This window comes from Talpa europaea (assembly GCF_964194135.1).
Source record: "Talpa europaea genome assembly, chromosome: X".
NCBI classification, from domain to species: Eukaryota; Metazoa; Chordata; class Mammalia; order Eulipotyphla; family Talpidae; genus Talpa; species Talpa europaea.
The window spans coordinates 77,345,656-77,367,666 of record NC_140081.1 but is presented as its reverse complement, the minus strand read 5'-3'; the positions used below and the strand labels follow the sequence as shown (position 1 = coordinate 77,367,666).

At 35.2% G+C, this 22,011-nt stretch overlaps 1 protein-coding gene across 1 annotated transcript in view; it reads left to right on the top strand.

Moving 5' to 3' along the window:
* Window positions 1–22,011, top strand: part of THOC2 (THO complex subunit 2) — a gene marked incomplete at its 5' end in the record, with an annotated part of 95,316 nt that overhangs the window by 8,372 nt on the left and 64,933 nt on the right. Inside the window, 6 exons of the mRNA XM_084258525.1 lie at window positions 8,395–8,453; window positions 13,795–13,886; window positions 16,005–16,056; window positions 20,124–20,194; window positions 21,100–21,221; window positions 21,774–21,907. Of these exons, the coding sequence (XP_084114651.1) occupies window positions 8,395–8,453; window positions 13,795–13,886; window positions 16,005–16,056; window positions 20,124–20,194; window positions 21,100–21,221; window positions 21,774–21,907 (530 nt within the window). The remainder of the gene's footprint in view (window positions 1–8,394; window positions 8,454–13,794; window positions 13,887–16,004; window positions 16,057–20,123; window positions 20,195–21,099; window positions 21,222–21,773; window positions 21,908–22,011) is intronic.

The following is a 22,011-nucleotide window of genomic DNA, read 5'->3' as shown; positions in this document are numbered from 1 at the left end:
AGATACCTTTTTTATATGTCACTGGTCATTTGGATTTCTACCAGCCTCTTTGTATTATTTTCCCATTTTTTTCTATTGGATGTTTGCATTTCTTTCATTGATGTGGGAGTTCTTTATATAGTCTTGAGTCTTGTGAGTTACACTATATGTATGGCAAATATCTTTTATTTGTTGACTTTCACATTTCCACTCCTTTGGTGGTGATTTTTAATGAACAGATTATACTTTTTATTGTCAAATTTATCAATATTTTGTTTTGTGATTAGTACTTTTTGTGTTTATGCAGTCTTTCCCTATTCCAAGGTTAATGAATTTATTTTTCTCTGATTTTCTGGACACTCTTTTACTTTTCATTTTTAAATGTTACCTACCTGGAGTTGATTTTTGTGTATGTTGAGTGGTAGGGCTTCCAATACATTGTTGTAGTTCAAGTACATGAAGAAAACTTAACCTCCCATAGATAAATGGTTGGCAAAAAGGAGAACTTTAATAGCTTTTCTGGTTAATAGTAGATATTCTTTAATATCACATCAAAATTTGTCAAGTGGTAGTTTCCTAATGGTTTGTTGCAATCTGAAACCCAAAACCACATCAGTGAATTGTTTGTACTTTGTTCAATTGAAATTTGTTTCTCTTTTACTTAGAATCTTTTCCCCATGCATTATTATTTTTTTAAAGATTTATTCATTTATGCATACAAGAGCTGGGGTACAGGCCGGAGATGCGGGCAGTGGGGAATAGAACAGGCAGATTGACTGAAGTACACTGCTGAGGGGAGCAGCAGGCGAGTCAGGAGAGGTCTGCTGTGCCATGTGGGTTGCTCTTTGGCCGGCTGGGGATCGAACTCGTGCTGTAGAGGCTGTGGATTGCTTCATAGTGTGGTGCTTAACCCCTTGTGCCACCAGGGAGCCCTACCCATGCATTATTTTGCAGCATCATGCATTGGTCATTTAGAAGACATTGATTCACTGAGTGATGTACCGCTTTCAAATATTGACACACTATATTGTATACTCTCAAAAACACAGTTTTTAGTATCATCACTGAACTAATCAGGATGGTACGAATTGGAAGAACTTATCAGGAGTGTATGAATTGGAAAGTAGACAAGCTCATAGTAGCAGATACAAGTTTTCCAAATTTCTAATTTTTCTTTGAAACCTTATGTTTTATCATTGACAACAGATACTCTCAGTAACAACTTGAGGCTATTGGTTCACTTGGCTTATTTTTGAGAAAATGCTTGCCAAAGACCTAGTCTGAATAGCTATATTTAGTTGTTCTTTCAAATAACAATGGTATTCTATGAAAAAGCAGGTAGTTCAGCTCACAATTTAAACAGTTGCTTAAATACTTTTCTTGGAGCCAACAGTAGTTTGGTATGGGGCAGGAATGGCTTTATGTGTATATTTTCATTCATCACATAGAATATTTATTCTAAAAAAGATGTGTTTATCGAAGGCATTTTATTGTGGAAAAATAACAGATCAGTCTTAAAGTTTTAAGTAAGTGGTATGGTATCATTAACTATAACCAGCAGACCTCTAGATCTTTTTCATTTTCTGTGATTGCTTTATATCAGTTGAACAATAACTCCCCATTTCTTTCCCTCCAGCCCCTGGCAACCACTGAAGCCCTACTTTTGCTTTGATGAGTTTGACTGCTTTAGGTAGCTCAGATTGGTGGAATCATGCAGTATTTCTCCTGTAACTCTCCTGACTTAGCATACTGCCTTCAGGGCACATCCATGTTGTATGTGACATAATTTCTTTCTTGTGACTGAATAATGTTCTATTGTATGTATATATGACATTTTCTTTGTGCATTCATCCATTGATGGACATTTAGAATGTTTCTTCTTCTTGGTTATTGTGACTAATGGTGGCAGTGAACTTGGGAGTGCAAATAACTTCTTGAGATCCTTATTTCATTTTTTTAAAAGATTTATTTATTTATACAAAAACTGGGGTACAGGTCAGAGGTGCGGGAGGGTGAGTGAATTCACCAGAGACAGGGTGGGGAGCAGAGCAGGCTGACGGACCAAAGACACTGCTGAGGGGAGCAGCGGGTGAGGCAGGAGAGGTCTGCTGTGCCATGTGGGCTTCTCCCTGGCCGGCCGGGAATTGAACCCGCACTGCAGAGGCTGCAGACAGCTTCACAGCGCGGCGCTCAACCCACTGCGCCACACGCCCTTATTTCATTCTTATGAATCAGTACCTAGATGTGGGATTGCTGGATCCTATGGTAGTTCTGTGTTTAATTTTTGAGGTACTTCAATGCTGATTGCCATAGCAGCCACACCATTTCACACTCCCACCAATAGTATACAGGGGTTCCAATTTTCTCTACATCTTCCTCAACACTTCTTTTCTGTTTTTTTTTTATATATTTTTTTAATAGCAGGGTTGGATTCATAGAGAAATTGAGAGGCGAGTACAGAGATTTCCTCCATTTGTTCGCTGCCCCCATGTATATATGTTTAGCTCCTTCCCCACTATCAACATTCCCCACCAGAGTGGTTTATTTATTACAGTTGTTGAACCTACATTGACACTTCATGATCACCCAAAGTTCACAAGTTTCCCTTTGGCTTCACTCTTGGTGTTGTACAGTCTATGGTTTTAGAACGACGTATGACGAACGACGTATGCATCCATCACTAGAGAATCACACGGAACATTTTCATGGCACTAAAATCCTCTGTGCTCTGCCTCTTCATCTTCCCTCCCACTCCCAACCTCTGGCAACCACTTATCTTTTTACCATTTCCATAGCTTTGTCTTTTGCAGAATGTCATGTAGTTCAAATCATACAGTATGTTGCCTTTTCAGATTTAACTTCTTTCACTTAGAAATATGCTTTTAAAGTTCCTCCATGTCTTTTCATGACTATATAGCCCATTTTTAGTGCTGAAAAATATTTTATTGTCAGGATGTGCCACAGTTTATCCATTCATCTCCTGAAGGACACTTGGTTGCTTCTGCTTTTGACAGTTATGAGTAAAGCTGCTATAACATCTGTGTGCAGATTTTGTGTATATTTACATTTTCACCTCCTTTGAGTGAATAACAAGGAATGGGATTGCTGGATTATGAAGTAAGAGTGTATTTAGTTTTGTAAGAAACCATCCAACTGTGCTCCAAAGTGGCCATATCATTTTGTATTCTCACCAGCAGTGATTATACCACAACCTAGTCAGCATTTGCTATTGTCATTGTTCCATATTTTGCCATTTTATTATTTTTTTAAGATTTATTTGTTTATATAAGCACTGGGTACAGTCAGAAACGTGGAAGGGTGAGAGAATTCACCAGAACCATAGCGGGGAACAAAACAGGCAGACTGACGAAATACACTGCTGAGGGGAGCAGCGGGTGGCAGGAGAGGTCTGTGCGCCATGTGGGACCCTCACTGGCAGCCGAGGATGGAACCGGCGCTGCAGAGGCTGCGGGTAGCTTTGCAGCCCAGCGCTCAACCGCTGCACCACCAGGGGAGGTCCTATTTTGCCATTTTAATAGTTATGTAGTCATGTCTGTTTAGATTTACATTTTCCTGATGACATAATGTAGAGCAGATTTTCATATGCTTTTGTGGCACCTGTATATCTTCTTTCATGAGGTGTCCCTTTAGGTCTTTGGCCCATTTTTAAATTGGATTGCTTCTTTCCTTACTGAGTTTTAAGAATTCTTAAAACTGTCCTTTATTGGGTGTCCTGGCTTTTCTTCTCTTTTGGATAATGGCCATCCTCATAGTGTGATGTGATGTCTTACTGTGGTTTTGATTTGCATTTCTCTGATAATAAATGATGTTGAGCATCTTTGAATATACCTATTGGCCATCTGTCTTCTTTGGAGAAATGTCTAAGTCCTTTGCCCATTTTTAATTGGGTTCTTTTGCTATTGACTTGCAGATGTTCTTTATGGTTTTTTTATATTAACCCCTTATCAGATAAATGGTTTGCAAGTATTTTCTTCCATTCCCTTTGCTGCTTTTTCACTCTGCTGATTGTTTCCTTTTCTGTGAACACTATTTTTAGTTTCATGTCTACTCTGTAGACATAGCCAAGAAATCATTGTCAAGATCAATGTTATGTAGCTTTGCTTCTGTTTTTTCCTAAGAGTTTTACAGTTTCAGATTTTATGTTTATCTTTATTTCATTTTCAGTAGGTTTTTGTGTAAGGTGTTAGGTGTCCAGTTTCATTTTTTCAACATGAATATGCAGTTTTCTTAGCACCACTCATTGAGACTGACCTTACCCTATTGTTTGGTCTTTCCAAAAATCATTTGACCATATGTGTGTGAGTTTATTTCTGGTCCCTTTATTCTGTTACATCGACCTATATATTTGTCTTTATGACAACACCATACTGTACTGGTTACTACAGCTTTGTAATTAATAAGTTTTGAAATCAGGAATTGTAAGTCTCCAGCTTTATTGTTTCTCAAGATTATTTTGCTTATTTGGGTTTTTGTCTTTCCACATGTATTTTAGAATCTTACACTCCAATTTTTGCAAAAAAATAAAAGTCACTAGGATTTTGAAAAGGATTACATTGAATCCGTACCTACCTTTGTGTAGTGTGGGCATTTTACCAATATTTAGTTATCCAATATATGAATACTGGATGTCTGTCTATTTGTACTGTCTTAGTGTGTTAGCAATGCTTTATAGTTTTCAGGGTATACATCTTTTGCCTCCTTGTACATTTAGCCCTAACTCTTCTTTTTGGTGCGCTGTCAGTGGCATTGGTTTCTTAACTTTTTTTTTTTTTTTTTGATCATTCATTGTTAGTATATAGGAAAACAACTATTTTCTTTTTGTATCCTGCAACATTGCAAAATTGGTTTATTCTAACGTGTGTGTGTGTGTGTGTGTGTGTGTGTGTGTAATTTACCCAAAACATCATCTGTGACCAGAGATAATTTCATTTTTTTTCCTTATTGGATGTCTTTTGTTTCTTTCTTGTCTAATTATTCTGGCTAGGACTTCTAATGGTATATTGAATATAAGTGATGAGAGTGGGTATCCCTGTTGTATTTCTTTGTTTTTATATATGCATACAAGAACTGGGGTGTAGGCCAGAGGTCAGGGGGAGGGGTGAGAGGATCACCAGAGACAGAGTGGGGAGCAGAACAGGCAGACTGACTGAGATACACTGCTGAGGGGAGCAGCGGGTGAGACAGGAGAGGTCTGCTGTGCCATGTGGGTTAACTCCCTGTTTGGGGATTGAACTCCTGCTGCAGTGGCTGGTGATAGCTTGATAGGGCTGTGACTTTAACCCCCCTTGCACCACCAGGGAGGCCCCTCTTTATTTTTGTCTTTTAACTTTTAGGTTCTTTATGTCCCATTATTATAGCATTATAGCATTTTGTACTTGTTTATATGTTTTACATTTCAGATGGCTAATTAGTTCCTTTTCATTAAACTCTATCCTTTAGTGGTTCTTTTACAGCAGGCCAGATGATTCTGATTATTTAGGTCAGTTTCTGAAGATTCTTTTTTTTTTTTTTATTTTATCGGGCCATTTCCCATTTCTTGGTGATCGTTCCAACGTTGGGTCAGTATCATTATGTATGAAAACATTATTGACTGACTTAATATAGGGAAGCCTCTCAAACCTTTTCCTCTGGTTGTGTTTTCTCTGGATTTCTGTATAGAGATTATAATTTAGAGATATTGCCCAGTTTCTTTTTTTCTGAAACCCATCTTCTTTCAGCCTCTGATGCTGTCTGTTGTACAATATGTCCTCTGGAACAACATCTCACAACCCAACTCTTTTTGTTATTAGTGGCCCCCAGGTAGCTGGAGTGTGCTATGTCCTGTCAGTACCCTAAGTCCTTTGGGCAGCTTCCCAAAAAGCTGGAACATTGGACTCCTGCTCTAGTCTTTCCCTGGGGGAGAGGTTGATGAGCTGTATGGACTTTTTTGTTGGACTAGCTAGTCCTCTCTATCTGTAGCTCCCCAATCAGCTCATTTTTGTTCCCCGTAGACCCCAGCCCCAAAAAGTGTGCTAGTTCTGTCTGTCCTCCAGTATGTTCAAGAAAGAAGTTGGTCTCTTGGGCCAGGCTCCCCCAACCCCGTCAGAATGTTAGATGTATATATAGTCTTCTCTGTCTCTCCCCAGGGAAAATTTGGGAGCTGGGAGTTTCCTTGTACTGCACTTGTGTGGTACTGTTGCCAGGAGGAGAGACTGCCAGTTGAGAGGGTGTTAAAAAGTGAGGCTTTGATGAGCTGGTTAGTGTTAGCCTGAGGTGCAGGAGCCTAACTGGTTTCTGAATTTCTCTTAAAGGGAATTGATGTGTGTACTGTTGTTGAATTGACCTTTCCATGGGAAGGAAGGCCTTGGGGACTTCCTATTCCACCTACTCCAGGATTGCTGATGTCATTCCCATCAAGGATATTATTAAGTGAAACTGGCTTTTGTTTGTGAATGGCCATGAAAAAGATCATGAAATAGGTGGTGGCATCTAATTTGAGACTGGCTTTTTTCTTTCCTTTGGTTTCTTGATCATGAGAAATTTCATGGGACCATTCAGTGCTACTACCTTGATAAATGTTAAGGTACCGGTAGTGTTTCTTTGCTTTTTCAAGGATTAATGCAAATGCCAATAGAACAACCACAACAAAGGGAATTGAAATCAGTATTATTATGAATTGACCTCAAAGAATTGCAGAAAGTGTCTCAGGAATCAGGGGTTCATGAACCACACTGTCAGAATTGCTCCTTTATTATAACAGTTCCCTTCTGTCCCTGTTTTTCTTAAAGTTTAAAAAAAATATAGTGAATCAAAGTTGAATATTGTTAAATGTCTTTTATGTATTTATTGAACTATCGTGTGATTTTAAAAAGTCAGTTTAATGTAGTGAATTAATTTGAACCAACTGTGTGTGGGATAAAATCAATTTAATTTTGATGTATTTCAAAGTTTTCCATCTTCCTGTTTCTATACTACACATGTTTAAATATCAAAATGCTATTATTATTCATTTAATATTCATTTAGAATTACCCATGCACATAGTGCTTTTCCCCTCATTACTTGCCGCAGTCTGGGAGCATTTTTATCCTGCCTAAACTAAGCATTTCTTTACTGTGTGAACTCAGTTATGTGTTTGACGCTCACTTCTTATTTTGCATTTTTACTGGTTTGTTTTTGGAGGTGTAGGTTTTGACAAGATACTTTGTTTTAGCATCATGAATATATTTTCCAACAATGTCTTGCATTCAGTGTTCTTGTTGAGAGGGCTTGAAGATAATACTGTCTTTTCCCCCCAAAGGGGCTTGAGTCAATTTTCTTTATTTTTACTAGCTTTACTATGATATGTCCAGATGTGGATTTCACTTCAGTTTTGGAAAACCGAATTCTTGGCTGTTATTGTCTTCAAATAATTGCTTTTGTCTTGTTGTTTCTCTTCTTTCTGGAATTCCAATTAAGCATACCTTTTCCCACATAATCTAGTATATCTATTCTTCTTGTCTGTATTTAAGTTAAAGATGTATACAAGTATTTCATTTTTTGTTTTAAACTTTGTTATTTGAAATAACCACAACAGAGAGAAAATAGAATAGAATAAGCCACCCCTCCCCCAATGAAATTGTCGACCAGCTTCAATAGTTGTCAGTTGCTGGATAGTCTTGTTTCATCCGTAACCTCACCTGTTTTCCCATTCTGATGAAGTAATTACCATTTCATCTGTAAATATTCTAGTATCTGTCTTTTAAAGATAGTCTTTATAAAATATCTCACTTGACTCATAATTATTAGTTTTTAGAATAGTTTTTTGAAATAAAATCCATATATTGTGATTAATGTGTTTCTTAAGCTTTTTTACCCTAAGGATTCCTACAACCCTTTTTTCCCTACTTGGCAGTATATTTGTTAAAGAAACTAGAATATTGGTTTATAAAGCCTCATAATGTGAATGTAGGTTTATGTCTTTTTTTTTTTTTTTAAGGCAACTCAGTGGTTGGTAATGTTTTCTTTCATCAGGATCAGGAAGCAAATATGTCTTTTGTGATATGACCAGCCATCAGTAGACGCCTAGATTCTTTAATTTATTAGGGACATTATAATGTTAATGTTTTAATTTATTATTCTTTTTCATTAGCTTATGTAATTCAGGAGATATTTCTTGTCATCTATTGGCCCATAAATGACAGGCATAATAAACTTGATTTTTATTCTTTTATTAATTTTCAAAATAATAAATTGATTAGCATCTGCCACTTCTGACCAGTTAGGGTTTTTATGTTTGTTTTATTCTTACTGTAATCTAATGGATTTAAACATGTTTAGTACATTTCCAAATATTTTTAGTGGGTATATAACTTGCTCTGTAAGATCATCTATGTTGGGATTGGAAATTAATACGATTATGTTTGTTTTATTCTAGTTTGCATTTATGCCGGATCCTTAGTGAAAATAAAAGTCACGATAGTTCGACTTACAGAGGTAAGACTTGAAAAAGAATTATACCTATTATTTTTGATTTGATTAAAATTAATATCTTATTTTCCATTAAATTGTCCTGAATGAAAACAAAAGGTATGCAATAGTTCACATTAAATAAGGCTTTCATGGGGACACATTACAGTTAGGATTAAAACTATAGTTATAGTGAGATGACATTTCTGTATATGGGTGTCATTTGATCTGCATATAGTCATTTTATAGTTTGGCTTTTATTACTGTGATTTGGTATATTCAGTTAAATTTTAGCAGTTGCTAGCTGCATTAAAAATTACATAGACCAGCTACCAATCATAAACTAGAGTAGAGAAGAACTAACATGGAAGTAAAAATTATTCTTATTTGCACTAGGAAATTTCCAGAAACTGAGGTTTAGTGTGTGTATTTCTTTCTTATAAATTGTAATATTTTATTGAAGTAATGTTGGTTTACAACACAGTACATAATTTATAAGTATAGGTTCACATCTCTTCAGATGTATGTTACTACACCACACCAACCATTTCCACCATAGTCCATTGGACCCCTTCCGTCCTTTGCTCCTGACTCTCCACCCACCATTTCTGGTAACCTCAATTTTCTAGGTTTCTTTTTGTGTTTAAATAATCTGATATTTGTCTTTCTCCTTAATGTAATCTCCACTTCCATTCATACTCTTTGGAAATGGCAAGACCTCATCTTTTTCTTAATATCTGAATAGTATTCAGTTGTGTATATATATATATAAGCCACATTATTCTCCATTCATCTGTATTTGTTCTCTACTTTAATCTCTTTTTGTGTTTAAGATTAAAATTCCCTCAGCCCCTTTGAGCACTAGAGCATATTTCCCTCCCTTCCCTGAAGCCCTGCCCTAGAGAACATTTTTTTTTTTGATAACTGCTAGTTGTTATATCTTTTTTATTTATTTATACAAGAACTGGGGTACAGGCCAGATGTGTGGGAGGGTGAGAGGATTCACCAGAGACAGCGGGGAACAGAACAGGGAGAGTGACTAAATACACTGCTGAGGGGAGCAGCGGGCAAGACAGGAGAGGTCTGCTGCACCATGTGGGATTCTCACCGACCAGCTGGGATTGAACCTGCACTGCAGAGGCTGCGGACAGCTTCGCAGTGCAGCGCTCAACCGCCTGCGCCACCAGGGAGGCCCAAAAGAGAACATTCTTATGGGAACTTAGTTTATGATACTCAGCTGTTTTGTCCTAAAAGTGATTGCTTTTTAAAAAATCTTAGTTATCTGGATAGTTTTAAATGAGTTACTATTTTTTGTAAAAGCATCAGTGGAAATTTAATGCATATTCCTACTATACTAACCCTTTGCATTCCGAACCATTTTATGATATTTTGATTTAATTTCTTGTGCCATTTCAAGATAAAACTTCAGGGAAACATGCATGTCTCAAAAAGTTGTGTTGAAATAACCTCAATTCCCCGTAATCACTAATAAATTGCAATGTCCCCTGAGAGGGGACATCCGAGTGATATGCTAGAATTCCGATGTCCCCTGAGAGAGGATAGCGGAGTGCAAAGGGCTAATAAACACCCATCTGAGGAGGTGTGATGCTTTAACTGAATCACAGTGTTGTAAACCAGTGTTACCTCAATAAAAAATAGAATTTTTCTTTTTGTGTTTTAGCTTTTATATAGTTCATTGTAAGCATAATGAAGGCGTATTTGTGAAAAATGCAGACTGTATTTTATTCTTCATAAGGAAACAAGATGACTGGCTATTTTTCCTTAGAAACTAATGGACAGATTAATTTCACTGCAAAATACTATTTTCATTGCTTGAGGAGGGATTGATAATAGTTGTGCTTTCTATTATATTTCCTTTTTTTGGTGACCAGTAGTCCTATTTAGGGAGATGATTTTAAAATATTTGCTTTTTTATTTTGCCCTGAAAGATTTATTTTGTCCCTCAGAAGGGATTTTACATTGACTTTACATTATTTTTAGAGCTACTTGTTTTTCTACTTTTAATGAAGCGAAGAGGTAAAGTTTTTAGTGTATTGCGAAAGAGATGACAAGAAAGATGTGTTTACCTTACCACTAATTTCTCCCTTCCCCCAAAAAATCCTTTTCCAGGGGACTAATAGTGAATGGGATTACTTGTGATTGACAGTTCTCATAGAACTGCCCCCCCTTAAAAAAAAAAAACAAAAAACTCTGCATGTAGTTCTTCTAGTTTGAATTCTAATGGAAATAAAGATTTAAATTTGGGAAGAAATTTCTCTGACAATAGGATACAGATAAAATTTAGCTTTCTTTTTACTGCTGTTCCTTATCTGTCAATGCAACCCAGAGATTTCATTGACTGAAAATAATTCTGGGGATTTGGTTGCATGAGAAAATGCCTTTAAAAGTGTTTGTGTAGCATTTTCTGCCCAATTTGTGCTTCCTGTCTGCAAATGCTTGCCACAGCATTGTTGCCTCTGCTCTGCCCTGGGCCCTGCCACCTGCCTCTCTGACTTCTGGTGGCCCCTACAGCTGAAGACTGCCTGCTCCCTGGGGCCCTAGCCCTGCTCAGCATGCCTGAGGGGTAGGTGTGGTGGTCTGGCCTCTCCTGCAGCTGCCTCCAGGGCTCTGTGTCTGCTGCTGCAGCATGCTGCATACCAAAGGGGTCAAAGCTTTTGTTGAATTCAATGATGAAATTAAGGAGGTTTAGTAAGCCCCTACCCAAGATGTGGGGAGTTGGGAACTGGAGGTGAAGGAATGGAAGCTGAATTAGTGTGAAAAGTCACTGGAGACGAGATCACTGTTACTTTCAACATTAACAATAGCATCCCACCAAAAATTTGAAGGAGACTAGGAATCCTCCCAAGGGCAGAGGTTAAAGAACAGGAGCCTGAGTTTACATCCATGCCCAAATTCATGGGTGGCATAAAAGCTTTTGTGTTGTGCTCGCTTCGGCAGCACATATACTAAAATTGGAACGATACAGAGAAGATTAGCATGGCCCCTGCGCAAGGATGACACGCAAATTCGTGAAGCGTTCCATATTTTTATGGTATTGGAACAAGAACAGACATACAGACCAATGGAATCGAATAAAAAATCCAGAAATAAACCCACAGATTTATGGTCAACTAATCTTTGACAGAGGAGCAAAGAATATGCATTGGAGCAAAGAAAGTTTGTTCAATAAATGGTGCTGGGAAAACTGGGTCGCTACATGCAAAAGAATGAAGCTTGACCACCACCTCACACCATACACAAAAATCAACTCAAAATGGATTAAAGAACTAGACATAAGACCTGAAACCATAAAATATATAGAAGGAAATATAGGCGAAACACTACGTGATTTGCACATCAAAGACATCTTTACAGACACATCACCCAAAGCAGTGATAGTGAAGGCAAAGATAAACAGCTGGGACTACATCAAATTAAAGAGCTTTTGCACAGCAAAAGAGACAATAACAAAAACAAAGAGAAACCCCACCAACTGGGAGAACATTTTTGCACCTAACACTAATGATAAAGGACTGATCACAAAAATCTGCAAAGAGCTGATGAGACTCAACAACAACAAAGAAAATAATCCAGTCAAAAAATGGGCAGAAGAGCTTAAAAGAAACTTCTCTGAAGAGGAAATGCAAATGGCCAACAGGCATATGAAAAAATGTTCAACATCACTTGTCATCAGGGAAATGCAAATCAAAACTACCATGAGATACCATCTTACACCAGTGAGAATGGCACATATTAAAAAAACTAGCAACAACAAATGTTGGCGAGGGTGTGGAGAAAAAGGAACTCTTCTGCACTGTTGGTGGGAGTGCAAACTGGTCCAACCACTGTGGAAAGCTGTGTGGAGATTTCTGGACCTACTAAACATAGAGCTTCCATATGATCCAGCAATTCCACTCCTAGGTATTTACCCAAAGGACACAGAAACATCAATTCCAAAGAACACCTGCACCCCTATGTTTATAGCAGCACTGTTTACAATAGCTAAGCTTTGGAAACAACCCAAATGCCCAAAAATAGATGACTGGATCAAGAAGATGTGGTACATATATACCATGGAATATTACTCAGCATTCAAAAAAGATAAACACATGCAATTTGCTGCAACATGGATGGCGCTGGAAGGGATCATGCTCAGCGAAATAAGCCAAAAAGAAAAAGAAAAATACCGGATGGTCTCACTCATAGCAGGAATCTAGAAAACTTAAATAAGGGACCAGGAAAATGAATAACTATAAGAAAGTGAAAATCAAAATCAACAACAAAAAAAAAAACTATGAACCAGAGACACTTTTAGGAGGGCGGGGGCGGGAGGGGAGGGATTGGGGTCAGAATGGGGGGCTGCAATTGTATGGGGAATATAACAATAAAATTTATAAAAAAAAATAAAATAAAAAATGAAATATACTATTAAAAAAAAAAAAAGCTTTTGTGTTACTGTCACTATCCAGAGGATGAGGTTGGATAAGAAGATGATGGGAAAACATTTTTTTCCATCAGGGAAGTGAGCTTTCAGTCTGCCAGAGAGTCTGAATGGAGGGAAATGAATTACACACTCAACATGGATTCACTGGAACGGGCCTTGTGTGACTCCTAATGGATTCCCTTGTGGGATGAAGGGTAGACACCGTTTTTGCAAATGAGTTGGAGTGGAGCTCCGCACAGTCCTGGAGCATCAGGAGTACATTTCTTTTCTCAGAGACCTTAAGGATTTTGTCAAGAGCCAGTAGAGAAGACAAGATGCTGAATACTTTAATTTTATGGCAGGCTTTGACAGTGAACATAAATCTAATCTGAAGGCAGACACATGTATTTGGAAGTGGTTTTCATCTTACTATCATGAAAAGTAATCCAAATTTACATGATTTCTGTTGACCTCTTATTTCCTGTTTGTTTCTTCTCTACAGCTTAATTTCTAGATTTTTATAAAACATGGACAATAAAATTGATTTATCTCCTCCACAAAAAAAAGTGGGAGAATCCAAATTCCAGGTGATGTCCACTTTGAATGCAAATATGTGAAATTTGTAAATGATAGAAAAAAGATTAGAAGAAATGCTCAAGTTGTAATCATAGTAGTGGAGTCAAGGTTAACTTTTCTCTACTTTTAGTATTGTGTTTTTGTAAAAATAAAAGGAAAAAAATTGACTAGCAAAAGTGTTACAGGGCAGCCCCAATATAAAACGGGTTGCAGGCTTTGTGGACTCCACCCCCTAACAAAAGCACGAGAAATTGCTTTTTCTTACTGTTTACAATAATTCTGACAAGTAGGAAATATATAGATCTCTCAAAGGCTATGCCTTTCATGTTCAAGACTGTATCCTTATACTCTTCCTTTTCTGTTCAGCAGATTTCCAACAAGCTCTATATGAGTTATCATACCATGTCATTAAAGGAAATCTAAAACATGAACACGCATCTAGTGTTCTTAATGATATTAGTGTAAGTATATATGTATTTTATTAATTTAATCATTGTTATGTGTCTTGTTTTGCCTTTCATATAAAGATCCTCAAAGTGTATAATCTGCATTTTACTTTATTCAAAATTACAGTGAATGTTTTAAGGTAGTTCATTGCTATAAAACAAAAATTTTAATCTTTTTGTCTGATTAAAGCAGAAAAGATTAGGTAAGCTGGTGGGCAAAAAAAGCCTACTTTGTAATGCAATCAAGGTATGTTTAATTTAAAATGCTACTCTAAAAATAATTTGGCTAGAATATTTTTCTGCAGTATGCATATCAAGACATTTTATTTTTGGTTATGTTTATAAATTTGATATATTTTGAAAATTGAGGATTAAATTATTTTTCAAACTGAGGTTGCATACACTAACATTCATTTGATGCACTTTTCATGTGTTTACTGTTTGTTTTAGAAAATATTAACTGGGCTAGCCTTTAAGTGGTTATTATTTTGACTCATTATGTATTTAAGTTAGTCGGCCAAATGTTTTCATGGTTATTTGCTATTTGAATTGAAAGATGAGTGCTCATTTGTAAGGGTATTTATTTTAAACTTGTAGTTTGAGTTTTCAAAATTGTTGTATTCTGTTATTGCATTGGTTTTTAACTTTTATAAAATCATCTGCCAACTTGAGAACAATTTCCATAATAAGTATTACTGAGGTGGGACCCACGGCTTCTTGATACTAGTATGAATTTCCCCTGTGCTGTGTTAAGGTTTTGTAGCCTTTTTTCATTAGGGTAGGTAATCTTTGTATGATTTTTGTGCTTTCCTGAGGATAGTCTTAAGGAAGTTCTGTATTTAGTTGTGATTTTTCCCCCTCATATTTGAACAGTAGGTTCCTAAACTGTCTCCGATAGTAGCAGCATTAGTTCATATCAGAGTAGTTTATTTTTTAAACAATTAATATTCCATGTTTGAAAACTCTTGTTCTATTGTGATCTTCAAGTAGCCTGAGTACTTGCATTCAAGTAGACTTAGCCAGAATTCATAGCCTTTAAGAAACTAAAGTCTGATCAACAATTAATGTTATTTTATTCTGTAAATTGGACATCATTGTAGGCTATAGAGTTTTTATGGAATCTGATTCTAATACTTTTCCCATTTTATTGGCAGTTAATAGTCCAAGTAAACTTTATGTGTATATACTTGGTTCTTTATTAACTTGCTTTCTTAGTCCTTAATGATATTTGTACTCTTAATGTATACTTAATGTATACTTCTTAATGATTATGTATACTTCTGCAACTGGATCGTCTTTGTCATGGTTTTCTCATAGTCCCATATCTTAGCCACAGGAGCAAATCTTTTATGTCTCTTACAGCTCTCAGTTTTTCTTTAGAATTATATTTCTTTCCTTGAGCCTCTGAAAATAGGCTCATTTTAGGTTTGGTATAGTGCGAGTGAACAAATTGTAGTAATTAAATTATTGTTCCTTACTAATGACTCTAACACTGGGCATGGGAGGAAGATGTCAGGGGTCAAATCTAGAATAATATTGAAGTTTTCATCCAGAAATGAGGAGAGAATTTTTGTTTCTCCAAAGGCTATATATATCAGTATATAAATAAAACAGAGATTTTTGGTTATTATTTTCATCTTCAGAAAGTCTTGAGTTAGGGAACACTAGCTTATAATTGTTTTTATATATTTTTAGATTTATGATCGTCCATTACTACTTTTATTTTTGCATAGATCAGTATTGACTCAGGCAGAGCACAGCATTAAAATTTTTGGATGAAAAATGTACCATCTTTAAGTCTTACTTTTAGGTAGGTGTGAGGTACCCCAAATTCCAGTGGTTTTTAACATGATGAGACGTTATCGGGAAAATGTTATTTGTGTTCTTTAATATTTCCTAGACACTTGTTTAGGTTTTCTTTAATTTTCATTATAGGCATTTAAACTTTTTTTTAAACTGTTGTTTTCCTCTTTTTATTTATAGTATGGAATTTGAAGAATTTTACTACTTGTAACATAGTGGTGTTGGGCTTTTGTTAGTTTTTAAATTTTACTAACAAGTGTTGTTCTGAAACCATACTTTCTGGTGTACTATTCTAGTATTTGCTATGAATAATTTTATTTTTAAAATTAGGAATTTCGTGAGGATATGCCTTCCATCCTTGCTGATGTATTCTGCATATTAGGTAGGTATTAAACTTTTATTTTTCCTGTAGGAAGTGTGATTTGGTAAATGTACTATATTAAATAAATTTTTTCTTTCAAATTAAGGGTTTTACAAATGTATAAATGTTTGTACAAATCTAGAATACATTGTACTTTATAGAGAACATACTATCATAAGTCAAATATGAGTATAAACACTCAAAAGCTATAAATATAATTTAAGAGATTTTTTTTCTAGAATGTGTTTATATAAATTTGAGCTAAATTAAGTCATTTCTAGTAAAAATGTCAAGTTTTCTGAAGTTAGTGTGAATTATTCAGATTTTAGTAGCCACATAATCTTACTCAATGCAGGTTACCAATGAATGACATAATCTCATACTTAGGACACCCAAGAAATATTTACTACTGTACTTTACATTTGATTCTTGTTAATTTTAGAAAGAAGAAAAAGAACCCGAGTAATCAAAAGTACCTTTGTTTTGAGGATGAAAAACCAACTTTAGAAATAGCAGTTTCTCCATTTGTCCAGAATAAATAAGAATTCATGCAAGGTTTAAAAAAACAAAGAATATTTCTTTGATTTAGAACAAAAACCAGTATCTTTCCTAGGTAGGCATGGATTTTAAAAAATACGTAAAACACATTTATTTCTCTACTATTAAATCTCAACTAAAATAACTGAGCACAGTTTTCTCTGTCACTCTTATGTTTTCTATACCTTTGATCTAATATAAAAAATTACCAGACAGGGGCCTCCCTGGTGGCACAGGGGTTAAAGACACAGTGCTATCAAGCTATTGCCAGCCACTATGACATAAGTTCTATCCCTGGCCAGAGAACTGACCCACATGGCGCAGCAGACTTCTCCTGTCACCCCACTCTGTCTCTGGTGAATCCTCTCCCCCCCCCACACCTTTGGCTTGCACCCCAGTTCTTGTATGCATAAATAAATAAATCTTATAAAAAAATTTCCAGACATTATAATATTTGCTTTGAGAACATGACATTTACTTTAAAATAAGACATCCTGTGAGAGTTTGTCAAGTTGGAATGAATGATTTTAGCTCATTGCTCTTAATTCCTAGAATTAGATTACCTAAATAGAAATAATTTACTTAAATGTCTTACTGAGAGTCTGTAATTTGATCTCAACAAATGTAAATGCTTGGTGCTTAATCCTTCAAACTGTTAAAATTTCGTAATAACAGTAATGTTGGGGACAAGGAAATATGTACATGGATTGTGTGTGATAGATGAAAAGAGCAGACCAGTGACAGGATGACATATGTCCCAGTCCTCTTTTATTTTCCCTGGCATCATCATTAATGCCTTTTTAAAAAGATCTTAAAACTGTCCTGATTTCGATGATAAAGTATTTGTTCATGTTATCTATTGCTTTGGTTGACTTACAGCAACAACAAAAACCTTGTAAGCTTAATTTTTAAAGCAGGGACTTAATGATATTATATTATGTTACAGGTAAATATGAAACAAGTTTCAGTTAAAATTTTTTTCGTTACTATAAATTTGTAAGATTGGAAGTCTGATTTGTAAGTAACATTTTGTAGAAGTTACCGTTCCTTGATAGTGTCAGGAGTATATTTTATGTCTTTCTTTGTGTAATCAATTATTAGCTTATTAGTAGGTTGTACTAATTTATTTTCTTTATTGACTTATCTGGATATTTTTCCCTTCATAGTTATTAAGTAATTTGAATTATTGTTACAAGTCATTGCTTTTTACTGGTGACATGAATTCATAAAGATTAAGTTTGGTTGCTCTTGGGGAATTTCTTTTAGCCTATCAAGTCCAATTTTACAAGCAAGATTAGGACGGCAAACTTGGAAAGAGAATTTCCCACATCTGCCCCCTCACTCACCCACCCCCACCCTTGGCAGAAAAAAAAATGATCCAAGGGTGACCCCAGACCAAGGTAGGGGAATAGGAGTAAGAATGTGAGCTGTCTCGATTGATTACGATGATAATAATGATGCTAATAGTAATCATAATGTAGGTGCATTTTGGAGCACCTTTTATGTTATAGGCATTGGTATTCAGCTTTTAATTTCATTTCAATCCTCACAGCTTCTGTAAGGGGGTGTAGAGGTCAGAAAATTGAAGCTCAGAGAAGTGATATTTTTCCAGGCCATACAGCCAGGAAGGCAGGGTTTGAACCTAGGTCTTTCTGGTTCCAGAGCCCATGATCTTTTCACTACATCTTGTTTGCCTTTCTAATGTTTTAAAACTTGTAAGAGTAATCAGTACTGTGCTTTCATGGTTAAGATAACTTTCTTTAAAATATTAATTATGTAAGAGTGAGGGGACTGGAGAGCTATATTAACCTGAAAGGGAGGATTGTCTGATGTAACTTGATGTGCTGATGGGCTGTTTGAGCTGGAGTAGTGGTTGATGATTCTGGGGACTAGAGTTATAAAATGACTGAGGGCTTTTTAGTCAATCATAGGGGAAGTTAAAGAACTTATTAGGTACTGATTCAGGGTTGCAGAATCAGGGATAATGAATGATTTTATTAGAATGGTTTCATAAGTTAGGAGAAAAAGAATAAAAAAAAATAGGGAGGGCATAGTTGGGATAATTGAGTTCTGTGTTTGATTACATAGTTCAGCTGAGAAATATACCGAGGTCCTATGAACCATTTCCAATCGTGGTTAGGATCTGGAGAATGGTATCTTAATTAGGTTGGAAGGCTAAGCGGAACGTGTACTTGGTTTGAAGAGGGTGCACTTTCTGCCCAGGTGCTTTGATCTTATGAACTTCGAGTGTAGGTCTTAGGGACTTTTGGGCCTTGGAGGTAGATGTTCATTAAAAGCCCAGCTTAGTCTCAACCAGTCATGATCAGTATCCTTAGAATTCTAGGCTGAGGAGGGACAACAAGACTAGGTAATGGGGAGACATCTAGGAGCAATTAAGTCCCTGAAAGGGACTTATTGAGGAAATGTACTACAATTTACATTTATGAATTGCACCCTAAAAATGTTTCAGTATCCTTGAGCTGACTTTGTGCTTAGCGATAGTGGCCAGGATATTGGGGAATGGCCGCTGTTCGAGACGGGAAAGTGGAGAACCAGAAAAATGTGGATATATTTGATGACAAATCCCTTTCTCTTGGTTCTCAATAATAACAGTGAAAAGTAAACTAGAGGAAAGCAGTGGTAATTTGTCTATTTGGGAAGAACTCTAAAGTCCTTAGAGCATAATTACGTTAATAAAATTGGTGTCTTACTCTATAGCACATTCTAAATTATGAGTTGAATTTAAAAATGGGGTAATGGTATATGATCAGTTAAAGTAATTCTCCTGAGATCAACTTTTTAATCCTGCAAATACTGGAATTTTTGAATCTTGGTATTGAGAGATACAGTTTTATTTCCTCCATACTTCAGATCAGAGATTTGTTTGACAAATTTTCTGAATAATTTACTGAAACCCAAGGAAGTTTCAGTTTTTAAAATATTTAAGTAGGAAGAAAATAATGATCTTTAATAAATTTGCTGACTAGGATTGTATTTCAAATTAGGATGTTAAAAATATCTTCTAATATTATCTTTCCATTGAGTTGGTGGCCAGGTAGCATGGTTAGAACATGGTATATTGTACCAAGGTGTTCTAGGTCAAGGTTTTCATCTTTATGAATAATAGGATCTTTAGAGTTAGAAGAGATCCATGTTGTCACCTAGTTGTCACCACTCAAGGACGGAATCTCTTAAGCATCTCTGACATATGGTCATTTAAACTTTGCTTGAATATTTCTATTTTTCAAAACAGTATTTTTTGAAGCTTTATTGCTTCAAGTGACATAATAGTTAGCTATTATATAATTGACTTACTACTATTTTATGGATATGCCATTTGTTCACAGATTGGTCTCATATCAGAAGTTAATTCTAGGCACTCACATACATATGGAAGATAGTTCCTGCTTCCATAGTTAAAATTTTTTCCAATTTCAGAATTAGGCATTTTAAACATAGATAGTTTTAAAAATAAATACATTATTATTATACTAGAGGGAGTCTAGAAAAATCAGTCAAACATTCATCTTTCTTTTTGTTTGTCATTATAGACATTGAGACAAATTGTTTAGAAGAAAAAAGCAAGAGAGACTATTTTACACAATTGGTATTAGCATGTTTGGTAAGTTTAAAAAAATACATTCCCTTTTTAGATTTTACACTGAATAATTGTAAGCTCAGTTAACATGCTAATGGAGGAGGACAGTGGCTTTCAGTTGACTGTTCATTATCAGATGAGATTTGGTTTTGATATGGAATGCTTTATAAAATTAGACTTGTTAATTATGAAATAGGTATGCTACTATATCACTTAAACTATATGTACATACTTACATGTACATTTATATATTTATATAAGTGTATGAGCACTATACACAGTTAAAATATATCTATATATAAAACCTTTGGTGATATTCCTGACGCTAAGTCCTAACTAAGATAAAGGTAAGTATCTATCAAGTGAATAGAAATGATTTGGACAACATTTAAACTGAAAAATTTTTCACAAATCCTTTATTAGGCAAGAAGAAACAGTATGGAGATAGTTGAAAAATAATTTTTAGAACTTGTCATAGTCATTGTCTAGTAAGTCATTTTATGTTTATTGATTAGAACCAAGGAGGAATGCCATTACACAGACCTTTGCTGTAGTACTATTTGGCTTAAATAGTGAAAACCGAAGAAGGCTGGATTGCTGTATTAAATAAAATTCAGTTTACAGGCTCAATTTTAATCTATAAATTAATTTTATATATAGTTTTTGTAGGCTGTGCACAGATGCATGTAAGTTTTTAATAAGTTTTTTAAAAAGAGCTATAGTTTCAATTTTCAGTATTTTGAGTCATCATTTTTGTTAAGTTGAGGTTCAAGGCCTTTTCAATAAAGTTGTTGATATGTATAGGGTGTGATTTTAATATTCTTATTTGGGAAAAATTGTTTTGAATATTTTCAAATTAAGATTATGAGATTATGGATGCATAGTTGGAATGCTAAGGAATAACTGACCTTTAATATTTTTTAATACAGTATTTAGTTTCAGACACAGTTCTAAAGGAACGCCTGGATCCAGAAACATTGGAATCATTAGGGCTTATCAAACAATCACAGCAATTCAATCAAAAGTCAGTTAAAATCAAGACAAAACTCTTGTAAGTACATATATGTTTATCTTGCATATAAAATACCTGAGTATGTTTTTAGTTCTCAGTTTGAATACTAGAAGTTTCTGAAGGCAGTTTAAATTTTTTTTGTTGATGTTAGCATGTATCTCGTAAGTTTCCTTCTAAAAATAGCCCAAGGTTATTGAGTCAGTACAGAACTTTACCTGTGTAAAATCAATGTTAATTTTTCCACAGAAGTCAAAATAACATTCACTACTTTTATTATTACCAGTGAACTAACATAACTGGCTATACTCTAGTATAATTTTTAGTCAATGATGAAAATAGTGGTATGTTATTTTTTCCTTGGCGTTAGCAATATTCTTCCCTTCTTACTTGGTTATCCCCATGTAATTAACATTGGGGTGTCTCTCATGAATCAGTTAATTTTTATCCTGAAAAATACCCACAGAGTTAATTTTCAGGAACTGTTCTTATGATTGTTGTATATAAGAAACTTCAACGAAAATAATACATTATTTTTATGCAAGCCTGTTAATTGAAATTAATATCCTCTTTATAATATTTATCTAATTTCAGTTATAAGCAGCAAAAATTCAATTTGTTAAGAGAAGAGAATGAAGGTTATGCCAAGCTGATTGCTGAATTGGGGCAAGATTTATCTGGAAACATTACTAGTGATTTAATCTTAGAAAACATCAAGTCCTTAATAGGTAAGATATGTTTACATAGTATATGTTACTAAGACAAGTATTTTTAAATGCTGAATATCTATAAAGATAAAATGATTGCATTCACAAAAGGTTTTTGATTTTCA